Here is a 13,505-nt window from a genome sequence, read left to right on the forward strand (position 1 = left end):
TGGTTCATGTAAAGGCTACTAAAACCAAGTACATGAACATAGCTGAAGGCAGCAAACCACCTATCAGTGCTGTCTCTTCCTATACTCTTTCTCTTAACCTGGTTTGGCTGTGGGCTCTGTGTTAGGAACGACTTACTTTGTGATTATCCCCCATCTTTGGGTATTTTATCCTTGCCTCCATGTTTGATGACCCCAATCCTTTCTCTTTTTTTCTTACCCTTTTATCAAGTGGCCATCACTTTTTTTAAGGTAAAGTCTTTGATTATTCAATATTTAAACTATGCTGGTATTTTTACTAGGGTTTAATTGTTTTTGTTACAAAGTTGCATAGATTTTGAGTAATCTGGGGGCTCCTGGGTGGCTCAGTCGGTTGAGCGTCTGACTTCAGCTCAGGTCATGATCTCGCGGTTTGTGTTTTGAGCCCCATGTCAGGCTCTGTGCTGACAGCTCAGAGCTTGGAGCCTGCCTTGGATTCTGTGACTCCCTCTCTCTGCCCCTCCCCTGCTCACACTCCCTTTCTCTCTCTCTCTCTCACTCTCAAAAATAAATAAAGATTAAAAAAAATTAAGTTTTGAGTAATCTGCTCCAATCCATTTTCCTTAAGTCCTGTTATTTTCTTTCTTCTTTCTTTTTCCTTTTTCTTTGTTTTAGTTTTATTGTGGTAAGAACACTCGCAATGAGATCTGCCTTCTTAAGAAAGAGGCACCTGAGTATAGATGCACCTGAGTGGCTTATTCAGTTAAGCATCTAACATCAGCTCAGATCATGATCTCACAGTTCATGAGTTTGAGCGCCATATCAGGCTCCATGCTGACAATGCAGAGCCTGCATAGGATTCTCTCTCTCTATCTCTCTGCCCCTCCCCATCTCTCTCTCTCTCTCTCTCTCTCTCTCTCTCTCTCTCTCTGTCTCTCAAGAATGAATAAAAACATTTTAACTGTGTAATACAGTATTGCTAACTATAGGCACAATGTTGTACGGCAGATCTCTAGAACTTACTCATTTTGTATAACTGACCTTTCATATTTGTGTTTGGAAACTTCCTGTTTCCCTTTCTTTCCAACCTCTGATGCCCACAATTCTGTTCTTTGCTTCCATGAATTTGACTGTTTTAGAGATCTCATATAAGTAGAATCATGCAGTATTTGTCCTCCTGTGTGTGTACACACACACAGGCTACTTTTTTAAAAATCGGGTCATCTTATTTTCAACACAACAATTTTAAAGAATATGAGGTTTTTCAGGAACGTATATATGTGGCAGGACAGCAGAATTGTCTGGGTAAAGTGACTTGAATATAATGTGAGTAAAGCAGTGCTGGAAAGGGAGAAAGCTCTTATGCTGGGGCAGACTGAGCAAGACAGCACTGCCCTGCCTTCAGCTTTCAGCCTGCCTTGCATGCCTGCACCTGGAGAGTAGGGGTGAGTCGGGGCCTCTCTCAACTCTTCTGCCCCTCCGTCAACCAAGGCAGCCCTGGCTTGGGACTCAGGACCCAGAGTGGCTCAGAGGATTTCTATAAATATACTTGTTGTGACTTCAGGAAGTCTTGAGCAGCCGCACTTACGGTGGAGGGACAGGGGAGGCGAGGTGTGGAGGGGTTCTGTCAGCTGTTCTCCCTCAGCTTTGGAGGCTGGCTGCCTTCTCCGCGAGGGCCTAGAGTGCTTCAGAGGGCTCACTGGCCGCTGCCCTTAGTCTTCACAGACCTTGTGCATCTCTGGTCCCCTGCTCTGCCCCTGCTTGTTTCCAGAAGCCCTCAGTGAAGGCCTGTGCATTGTTGGTGCATGAATGGGGACTTCCTTTTTGGCTAGGGCTCCTTGGGATTCTGAACTGCTGAGCCAGTCCTCACTTGCCTCCAGAAATCTATACAGATTTCAGCGTGCTCTCCTTACCCTGTCAACAGCTGCTGTCTCCCCACCACTGCTCTGTGGAGGATGAAAATAATTGTGGGTCTCTTGTTTTCTAGAGTTTGGTGCATTTAGAGTTCTTTGCACTCTCAAGTTGAATTTCAACATGTATATTTTATAGTTTATCTGGCTTGACCTCATCATCAGAGTTGGAGAGATTACCTCCTAAGCAGATGTCTGTGGCTCTATTTTTATTGTCTTTTAAGAAGATTTAAATTTCTTCCAGCAAGAAGATCACTTTGTTCCATTTCTTGCTGGCTTTCAGGTTTCCTTGGGGCTAGTTTATTTCTGGTTTGCCTCTATTCCTACAGTTTAGTCTGTGCCCTTCTGGGATGTCAGCTGAATTTCGTCTGGAGTCTCACTTGGCTTTTTTACCTTGGTGGGTCCTGCACTTTAGCTTCCATTTCCCCAGCATCACAAGGTCACCAAAATCTTCCTCTGCTCTAGTTGCTACTTTGTGTTTGATTTCCCGCCATCTAACCCAGGACAGGCATAGATAGGAGTCAACAGGTGTCTCAAGGGGAGAGTGCAATGTTAGGTTTACTTTTCTGCAGGTACCCCTTTTCCAGGATCTGGTACCTTAAAGCCTTGGCTGTCCTGACTGTTCCCAACCTAGCACAGCCCTACCCAGTGAGACTCTCTCAAGCTCCAGGCCACTGCTTTCCCTTCAGCTTCTTTTCCCCACACGGGAGTATCAGTACATCCCCCAGAGGGAAAGGCAGGGGGAAAGGTGGGGCTTACCTACTAGACTTCCCTCCTTTATAAGACCATGGCTTCTCTAATCCTAGCAATTTTCATGGTTCTCTGGTGTTTTCTGTTTGTTTTTAATACAGCTTTTGTCATAATTAGAAAGCCGAGAGAATTTTTAAAGTATAGTTGTAAGAAAAAAAAAGTAAGGTACTTAGGAATAGATCTAACCAAAGATGGTAAAAATCTTTGTAGAAAAACATTTAAAATTTGATTAGAAAGTATTAACACTTAAATAAGTGGAAAGATATTATGAAGATGTCAGTTCTTCTAAATTAGTCTATAGATTGAGTAAAATTATAATCAAATCTTATCTGGGTTTTTGGAAGACAATGATAGGATAATTTCAAAATTTATGTGAAAGAAGAAAAGATCCAGGAATAACCAAGACACTCCAGAGAAGAATAAGGTTGAAGGGGACTTTTTTGTCAGATGATAAGCTTAGTTATGAAGCTATAATTAAAACAGTGTAGCATTAGCACAGGGTGGACAAACGGCCCCAAAGAAGCACATAGACCAGAGAAAAACCTGTGCATATATAGAAATGTGATATATGACAGAGGAAAAGCATAGATCCCTATTCCCAGGTATTAAAAAAAAAATCAATTCCACCCAGAGTAAAAGTTTAAAGGGTAAAGTTTTAGGCATTGTTAAGAGAGTTTATATATGACTTCAGGGTAGGGAAGTTATCAAAACACAAGAGGCTACACTACCTATAAAAATAGATGGGTAAATTTGATTGTGTTAATAGGTCAGTAACTAGAGAACGTTGATGACTGTCCATCACAAGATACCATTAACAAAGCGGCAGGACAAAAATCTATCTGCAGTATTCATATAACCAACAAAGAATCAGGTTATGTAAAGAGAAATAAATAAGAAAAAAAGACATTCAATAGAAAAACAAGATGAAAAGACCTGTGCAAGCATTTCACAGAAGAGGAATGGTCTATGAACACAAGGTGAGAGGTCCAATCCTGTGAATCAGAGAACTGAAAATGCAGTGGGACACTATTACACACCCATTAGGTGGGAGAATGTTGTACGGAGTCTGGCAAGACCAAGCCTTGATGCGGACGTAGAGCAAGAGGAATTCTCTCACACGGATGATGAGCAAGTCCACGGATATTACCACTTCAGAAAATAATTTGCATTATTTTGTAAAACTGAACAAGTATACATCTGGATCATAACCTTTAATTCAGCGTATCTACTCATGGATCTATCATCTATAGAAATTGGCAATGTGGATTGAGAGATACATGCATGATTGCTTATAACAACATTGTAACAGTAAAATCTTGAAAACAGTCCAAATGTCAGTTGATAGGAGAATGTATACACCAGCAGAAATCAGTGAATTATAGATGTATAGAAGATGAATGTTGAAAACATGGTGCTGGGTTATTTTTTAAATGTGCACTACTCAGTACTACGTAGGATGTGGTATTTTTGTAATACTCAGAAACAAGCACAATGAAAATATATTGACTGTATATTCTATGTTAGACAGATGTTTGTTGTTTTTTTAAAAAACTATTTCTTTGCTTAAACAAAATTCATCAGAGGAGTGAATTCTTTCTTGGGCTTCTCCTAAGGTAAGTGATGGAATCAGAGAAGAGCATATAGGAAGCTTCTATGATTTTGCTAATGTTCTAGCTCATAAGTTGTGTGGTGGGTGACTGAATGATCCTTTTATTATTATACTTCATAATTTTCATGTATTCTTTTGTAGGCCTGAATTAATTGCATTTTATTGAGTAACCTCTGTTATAACCACCCAAATACCCATTTTCTACTCTACTGGAGATATTTTTTTAATAGCTAAAACATTGATAATAATTAAAACATTATAACCTAGTAAATTATCTGTATGTATTTCATTGTAATATAAATCTCTGTATTTTTTTATTTTTTCATGTATTTTTTTTAATGCTTATATATTTTTGACACAGAGAGAGAGAGACAGAGCATGAACGGGGGAGGGGCAAAGAGAGAGGGAGACACAGAATGGGAAGCAGGCTCCAGGCTCTGAGCTGTCAGCACAGAGCCCGACGCGGGGCTTGAACTCACAGACCGCAATGGATCGTGACCTGAACCGAAGTCGGATGCTCAACCGACTGAGCCACCCAGGTGCCCCACCTCTGTCTTTCTTTAATGATAATTTCTATATTAAGGAATGTAGTACAATGAGAGTTCTGGAGGTAGACAGCCTGGGTTTATATACTAGTTCCACCATTTACTGGTGGTTTGATTGGATAGTTTTAACTGCTCTGTGACTCAGTTCCTTAATTGGTAAAATGGAGGTAATAATTGCACCTAATGGTAAAGATTAAATGAGTTCTTCCATTTAAAGTACAAGAAATGGGCTCTTGGGTGGCTCAGTCAATCGAGCGTCCAACTCTTGATTTTGGCTCAGGTAATGATCCCAAGGCCGTGAGACTGAGCTCCATGTTGGGCTCTGTGCTGAGCATGGAGCCTGCTTAAGAGCCTCTCTCCCTCTCTCTCTCTGCCTCTCCCCTACTCACGTGCCCTCTCTCTCTCTGTCTCCAAGAAATAGTGCCTAGTACATAGTAAATAAATTCTAGACACATTGGTATTATTTTTATTATTAACATCCAATCGTTTGAAACAATGAGAAAAGGTTAGCCACTTTCTTGAAGGATCTAGAATTGGGAAAACCATTGTAATTCTAACAAGTATTTTACATTCTTCCCTAGAGAAGCATGCCATAGGGACATTGTGAATTTACAAGTGGAGATGATTAAACAGTTTCACATGCAATTGGTATGTATGACATATTTTATTTTAAATAAGTGTAGAGTTGTGGATCTAAAAAGAGCCCATTAAAGGGTGATATATTTTTACTTTATTATATCTAGTTGCTAGAATAAATAAATAGGGAATTTTAGAAATTTAGTAAGTAAAATAGACTTTAACTGGTCCCTCTTCTTTTTAACTTATAATAGTTAAGGCTACTTTTTCACAGCCATTTTATTTATTTATTTATTTATTTATTTATTTATTTATTTAAGTTAAAAGCTTCCCACATGTACAAATGTAAGCCTTGCAAATATATAACTTCCACCAGTGATCTTTCATTTATATTAACAAAGTAGTAAGGATGGTTAAGTACAAGAAATATCATTCAGGTAGTTAATTGAACATGACAGATATGATAGCTGAAAGTATGTAAAACAGCTTGCCAAATAAATGAAATACCAATGATTTAAAAAGCATTTTCCCCTTTTCTAGAATGAAATGCACTCTTTGCTGGAAAGATACTCAGTGAATGAAGGTTTAGTGGCTGAAATTGAAAGACTACGAGAAGAAAACAAAAGACTACGGGCCCACTTTTGAAATTTCAGTGAATACCTTAATGTTTTGTAATTGGAGAAGCTTCTGGCAACACAACTGCATGGAATCAGTATTGTTTTTAAGGTCTTTGGGGAAAAAAGTGTTTTTCAAGTAAAATGGTGATGGGATTTTACACTAACCACTATTTCATCTTCTCTGTCAAAAATATTTATATTTTTATATTAAGAACTGTACATGTCATCTGCCTAGTAGGAAAGTCAGCAGTATCTTTATTTTCCAAAAGCTTTAGCTACACACTAAGTGCCCTTTTTCATAAGAAAAGAAAATTGTGCAAAAAAAAAATAGGTTATGTATGTTTTTTAATTACCTTTTTTTAACAGATAATATTTTTGATTGATAATTGCCTTCCAAATTGTTTTGGATGTTTGAAGATTAAAGAGCTTGATATGCCTTCTATTTTTATGGTGAAAATAATTTTAAAATGGCAATTGGTGTTTCTAAGCAATTGACTAGTAAAACACAACGGTGGTTAGTAATTATTTTGTTAACTTGATAAAGTCAAGTATGACTATTATTTATTACTTGTACATTTCATAAGAAAATTCTGGGGAATTTTGAATTGCACAGATTACATTATATACCTATTGCATCTATGTTAGTGTTTTGTACTTCTGACAAATCTCTACTCCTGTTTTGTATTTTGTAGCTAATTTCACTTTACCTATGAAAACGTTCAGGAGCTTATAAGCCTCAACTAGAGCTGCATATCTACTGATTATCTTATGAATTAGTAAAATGCAAAGTTACTCTGTAAAGTTTCAATCAACATGATTCAACTTATAATCAGTGAAAATTTTATATTAGATGCTAAGTATTACAGTATTAGTCCTATTTTTTTCCCTTCCAAATGAGAAGTGTAGATTATTTTGTTTTGTGGTTTATATCATTAACTTTCTCTAATTCTTTCTGTGCTGTGTGTAATGTTTTTTATTGTTGACCTTACCGTAAAATTTAGAAAGTTCATTGTCAAAAGAATTTACACCTCTTTGTGAATGGGTGGATGTGTGCATCTACCTGCCATGATCTACGGTGTTAGTTGTATAAGATTAGGAGGGCTCCAGGCTTGTTTACCTTCTTATCGTCTCCTGTCCCAAAGATGTAAGCTATGTACCTTGTATACAGCACTCCTGCCCTATTTTGACTTCGGAGATAAAAATATTTACTAAAATAATAAAGAAACCTAGCTAGCTTACTAACTTTATGGTTTTCCCAAGTGATGGAAATTTTGAGGATATATTTAATAAGTGTAAACGTACTAATGATGACTTCAAGAAATAAAAACAGAAATATTACTTTTTCCTAGTGTGGCTCAGAGAATACGTTTGTGTTGAAATGTAAAAGGGTGCTAATATGATCTTTCTTTCCTGACAGATTATTGACAGCATTATGATTTGTAACAAGCTTCCTTCTATATCATTATCAAACAGGTTTAGAAAACATAAAAGTGTGTTTTGCCTACATGCTGTATTTAAATCCATTAATATTTTCCTATTGCCTTTTTCTATAAATGCACATAATGTGTATTAAAAGAGGTGGGATAAATAAAACAATTCTAGTAACTTTATGTGTGTAGATGAAACATTTTTATCATGGAATTTAAAAGCTAAGTGTAAAAAATAAAATTTTTATATGGTAAAAATGGGAAACGTGAAATTGAACTTTTGCCTCTGGCCAAAATATAATAGAGATTGGAGTTACCCATTTGAAAATTTTTAAACACAAAATATATGAGACAGCTTTCAAATATCAACTGGGTCAAATATCAATGGGTTTATTTCAAAACCCATCAGAATCAAATTCCTTAAAACTTGTGGCAAAGGAAAATTCTTAAGCCTGCTGAAGTTAAGAGACACAGAGGAACAAAGATAAGAATGTTAGAGACAGTGGAGTAACATCTTTAAATTACTGAAAGAAGACTCAATTTTGAATTCTATATCAGTGAAAATATCTTTCGGTAATGAAAATGAAATCAAAACTGTTTCAGACCCCAAAATGCTGAAAGAATTCATCATAAGCAGACTTGCTTTATAGGAAATGTTAAAGAATGCCTTTAGTCGGAAGGAAAATGGTACCAGATAGAAACCTATTTCTATGCAAAGTAACAAAGAGGACCAAAAATGGTAAATATGTGAACATATGTAAGACTTTTTTTCATTTTAGATTATCCTTAAAGGATAATTAATGATTTGAAGCCAAGATAATGACAAGATGTTGTGTGGTTAACATATGTAAAGTGAAATGTTTGACAACAGTATCCAGGATGGGAGGAGGGAAACGTAAGTGTAGTACTCTAAAATTCTTACACTAACTGTGAGATAGTATAGTATTACTTGAAAGTAGATTGATAAGTTAAGAATGTATTCTGTAAACCCTAATGCAACCATAAAAAGAAAAAAGTCATAATTAATAAGCCAACAAAGATGATAAAACGTAGCCACAAAAAACAATCCAAAAGAGGAAGAAAAGAAACAATGAATGGGACAAATAGAAAATAAAACAGTAGGATGGTGGATTTAAACAGCAATATCAATAATTACATTAAGTGTAAATTGTCAGTTACCCTGATCAGATTGAGTTTTTTAATCCAACTATATATTGAATCCATGAAATCTACTTTAAAGATAAATGGTTTAAATATAAAAATAAAAATGCGTTGAACTTAATGCAAATGAAAACAATCAAAAGTTATGGGATTCAGCTGAAGCAGTACTTACAGGGACATTTATATCATTAAGTGTCTATATTAGAAAAGGAAAGGATTCAAATCAAGAACTTCAGCTTCCACCTTAACCTAGAAAAATAATAGCAAGTGAAACTCAAAATAAGCAGATGAAAGGAAAAAGGATTAGAGAAGAAATCAATGCAATAGAAAAGAAAATCTATTGAGAAAGTCAGTGAAACTGGAAGCTAACTCTCTGAAAGCAACAAAATTGATAAATCTTAGACTGATGAGGAAAGAAGACATAAGTTACCAATACTAGGAGTGAGAAAAATGATAGCACTATATAGATTGTACAGATATTTCTGACAGAAAAAGCCAAATTTAGCTAGAACTCTTAAAGATATTTAAGGAGGAGGGGCACCTGGGTGGCTCAGTCAGTTAAGCGTCCAACTTCGGCTCAGGTCATGATCTCACAGTTCATGAGTTTGAGCCCCACATCAGATTCTGTGCTGAGAGCTCAGAGCCTGGAGCCTGCTTTGGATTCTGTGTCTCCCTCTCTCTCTCTGACCCTCCCCAGCTTGCTCTCTGTCTCTCTCTCAAAAAACAAATAACAAATAAATTTTTTAAAAAACCACAATACGTAAGGAGGAAAATATCGAATTCTCCACAGATAAGCCCAGGAAATGGAAGAGGGGATAATCCCCACTCCTTTGATGCCAGCATTCCTTTGATCCCCAAATCACAAGAAAACGACAAACCAATAGTCATCACAACACAGATCCAAATGTTCTAAACAAAAGTTAGCAATCTGAATTAAGCATGGTGTAAAAATGATAATATATGACCTAGTGAAGTTTATGTTAATGGAAATTTGGGCTAACATTAGAAAATTAGTGTAATTTACTCATTAACAGACTAACAGGAAAACCGTATTATCATCTCAAGTAAGTACAAAAAGGGCATTTGACAAAATCCAACATTCATTTCCAATAAAAACTCTCGGTAAAGTAAAAGAGAACTTCCTCAGCTTGGTAAAGGGCATCTTAAAAACCTGCAGCTAACTTTGCACTTAATGGTGAAAGACTAAATGCTTTTCCCCAAGATCAGAGACAAAGCAAGGATGCCCATGATCCTCTTCTTTTAAACATTATGTTGGAGTTTCTCGCCAAGACATTTAGGCAAGAAGAAGAAAAATTGTAAAGGAAGAAGTAAAAGTCTCTTCACACTGACACATTGGGCTCCACGGAGAACCTATGGGATACAAAGATTCTAAAAATAAGTGAGTAACAAGGTTACTGTATACATGGTCAATATACAAAAATCAATTGAGTTTCTATATACTGACAAAAAATTGAAATGAAAAATCAATACTATTTATACTAGCATCAAAAAATATGACATACTTAGGTATAAATTTGGTAAATTATGAAAGACCTGTACACTGAATTCTATAAAACATTACTGGGAGAAAACCTAAATAAACAGATGCCATATTCATAGATTGGAGGGCTCAGTGTTGTTAAATGTCATTTCTTTCCATGTTGATTTACAGATTCAGTACAATCCCAATAAAAATTTTAGCAGAAACTTTTTCTCTTCAGCTATGTCTAATTCACTGTGTACCTAATCTAATCTGGTAAGTATTTAACATCACCTGTTTCATTTTTTCAGTCTAGAATTTCCAATTAGTTCTTTAATTCTCTGTGGAAATCTTATAATTTAATTCCTTAAATGTATTCATCCTAGTCATTTTAAAGTCTGTGTCTGATAACTCTAATATCTGAATATCCTATGGATTTGTTTCCATTTTATTTCTCTCCGTTTTTGGTCACATTGTGCCTTCTGGTCTTGTATATTTCTTTACTGAGTGATTGACATTGTTACAAAAAATTGTAGAAATACTCTGAGTCTTTGAATGCTATTATCTTTCAGAGATTTATTTTTCACTATTGCAGGCAGCTAGGGATGAGGTGATTACAAGTTGAGTTTTAAGCCCCTGGTTTATTCTTATTTTTGTGGTATAATCCTTCAGAGTTTTAACCAAACCCTTGGGGTTCCGTTGAGGTCTATCTTACGTAGCGAGTCATGACCTCTTAATTTTTGTCTCTTCAACTCTGTAGATCTTTTCAGAGTTCTAATCTTACTGTTGTTTAGATATAGTATTTTGCGGTTGAAGTTGACAGAATGCCAGACAAGTTAGTATTGTAGATAATCACTTTTTCTTATCTCAAATATTTCTAGTAAAGAATTATTTTATGTATTGAGGTATCAAGTTCCACATTCTTATCTTAGATAAATGGAGCTCTTAAAGACTACGGTGATACAAAGATATTGTATGCCTAGATTCATGTTATTTGTAGGAAAATCAAGGGTGTGGGTATGTATAGAAACTGTCATGAACCTGTGGAAATAAAGGTGTCTAGACCAAGAATTCTCAAAATGTGGTTCGGTGATCCCTGGGAATCTCCAAGGTCCTTTTGGGGTCCCATGAGATCAAATTATTTTCATAATAGTACTAGGATGTCTTTTTTGCTCTTATTTTCTCATGAGCACAGTGGAGTTTTCCAGAGGTTACATGACAAGTGAATATCATTGCCCTGGTATTCAATGGAGTGGGTAATTGTGCGTTCTTGTACTTTCTAGGATTTTCTAAGGTAAACTCTTTGGAGTCCTCAATAATTTTTAATTGTATAAAAGAGACTGAGACAGAAAATGGAGAGCCTGACAGTATACCTTTTCAACTGGAAAAAGGGCATTTATGAAGCTTAAGAGTATTGTCCCGCATTAGTCAAATGTGCTTAGTAGCAGTAATTAAGAGTGAGAGAAAAGCATGTCTAGCAAAGAATTGTGGGTGTGACTTCTGGCTTTTGGCACACAGGGTAGACTGTGGAATCAAATACACAGAAAATCACAAATTGTTTTAGACAGCTGAATTAGCAAAAGCCCTGCCATCTAGGACTAAAAGAGATTGAAGCTTTTCAAAAATATTTTTTAAGTTGTTAAAATGGCATATCTTCCAGCCTTTTTCAGAAGTGGTTGAGGAGGAGGATGAAAAGGAAAGACATCTCAAAGAACAGAGTCAAAAACAATAGAGAATTATGGATGGGGGAGGCACTCCCAGGGAACAGAACCCAGGCCTCATCAAGACACATTCTTCATCCACAGAGCAACATTTGCCCGGTGGGATTTCACAACTGCTAAGAGCCTCCCATTGTTCTTCAAGAGGAATGTTTGTTGCAGTTATCCTGCCTCATCTTCACCACTGTTTGTAAACTCTGTGTGTGTGTGTGTGTGTGTGTGTGTGTGTGTGTGTGAGTGATGGCGGGGTGAGGGCAGATAACTCATTCTTTTGTTTGGTATTCTCTGAACAAAGAGCAACTGTTGTTCTTTTCTAAATGAGACACATCTGGATCTAATGTAGATTGCAAGATCCTAAACTTGGAATGTGATTGGATGTGGCTTTTGAGAATCCACTGGTGGGCGTGAGCACATATTACATTTGGGAGGAAAATGAGTAACTGTGGCCCAGAGGGAGAGTGTGATATATTGCATTATCAACACCATTATCAACTACCCTACCTGTTTTCCTGCCTTTTGCCATTTGACTTGACAGTTCCTACCAGTAAAAAGGTATTTTCCCCCATCTTGTGACTTGGGGTTTGGCTATGTGGCCAATAAAGCAGAAGTGATAGTGTGTGAGTTTCAAGCCTAAACTTTAAGAGGTCTTTTGTGTTACCACCTTGTACTTCTTGAAGTACACCTCTTGTGCTTCCAGTGTGGACATTAAACACATACATGCACACAAGCACACACACAGACACACACACACACGAAAACTGCCTGGGCTAGCTGCTGGTTCCAAGAGGAAGATGACACATGTGAAGGAGAGCTGTCTCAGTCAAGATGGTCAGTCAAACCCAGCCTAATCCAGCCCAGCTGACCTTCAGATCTATGAACATAAATACCATAATATGCCATTCAGAGTTTTTGTGTTTTTATGGTGCAGCAATAGGTAACTGATAAACTTCTTGACTTATCTCTGTTCCAGCTGCTGTGATTTTAGAGCTTCAGCATGCCTTGCTGACATTTTTGTAAGAGCCTCCTAACTAGGATTTTTGTCTTCCTCTATTCCTTCTTGTCTGTTGTGTCTACCTCTATTACATTTGTTTCTACCCAAAGGCAAATCTAACTGTCCGTAGGGGAAAAAGCCATGGTCTTTGGTGTCCTTCAAAGAAGGACCAGGATGCCACAGCAAAGACCATGCCTTTCCACACACCCTGCCCCTGATTTTCCAGTCTCTGGTTCCAGAGAGAGCCCACTGTTCCTTCTGCCTGGCAAGCTCCTATGAATCCTTCAGGACACTTCTCACATGTCACCTCTTTTGTGACATTTTCCCATGACCTAAAAGCAATCATGTTCATTTCCTACCACTATTATAAATATTACATAGAATGGGGATGATTTTGTCTCCAGGTTTCTCTCCTCAGTGGGCAGAGGCCATTAATCCTTTCTGTGGATGCAACATCTAATATGATAACCTTGACCTCTGTAGAGGTTCAGTATCATTTCTAATTTTACCGTTGAACAATGGAATCCATGTAGGGATTGTTAAAAATATGAATGGTGTTTGTTAGGTTTGCAATAAACTGGAAATATGACTAACCATAATTCTTCTTTCCTCACACATGTCAAATGATACCACTTATAGTAATAGGATAAATTTATGAACATAGAAAAATAACAATAATGGCTGAAGATAGTTGATGTGCCCTTGATGTAGATATTGTGGGTCGTTTTCAAGTGAAATCTGACAA

At 36.8% G+C, this 13,505-nt stretch overlaps 1 protein-coding gene across 3 annotated transcripts in view; it reads left to right on the forward strand.

The window, feature by feature from the left end:
- The window catches only part of NEDD1 (NEDD1 gamma-tubulin ring complex targeting factor), a 46,822-nt gene extending 39,229 nt beyond the window's left edge, over positions 1-7,593 (forward strand). For all 3 annotated transcript variants that reach the window (XM_047866916.1, XM_047866914.1, XM_047866915.1), the window contains exons 14-15: positions 5,372-5,438; positions 5,907-7,593. In XM_047866916.1, the coding sequence (XP_047722872.1) occupies positions 5,372-5,438; positions 5,907-6,011 (172 nt within the window). In that variant the 3' untranslated portion in view covers positions 6,012-7,593. The remainder of the gene's footprint in view (positions 1-5,371; positions 5,439-5,906) is intronic.
- The last annotated feature ends 5,912 nt before the right edge of the window (positions 7,594-13,505 follow it).

Source organism: Prionailurus viverrinus, chromosome B4, assembly GCF_022837055.1.
Source record: "Prionailurus viverrinus isolate Anna chromosome B4, UM_Priviv_1.0, whole genome shotgun sequence".
NCBI lineage: Eukaryota > Metazoa > Chordata > Mammalia > Carnivora > Felidae > Prionailurus > Prionailurus viverrinus.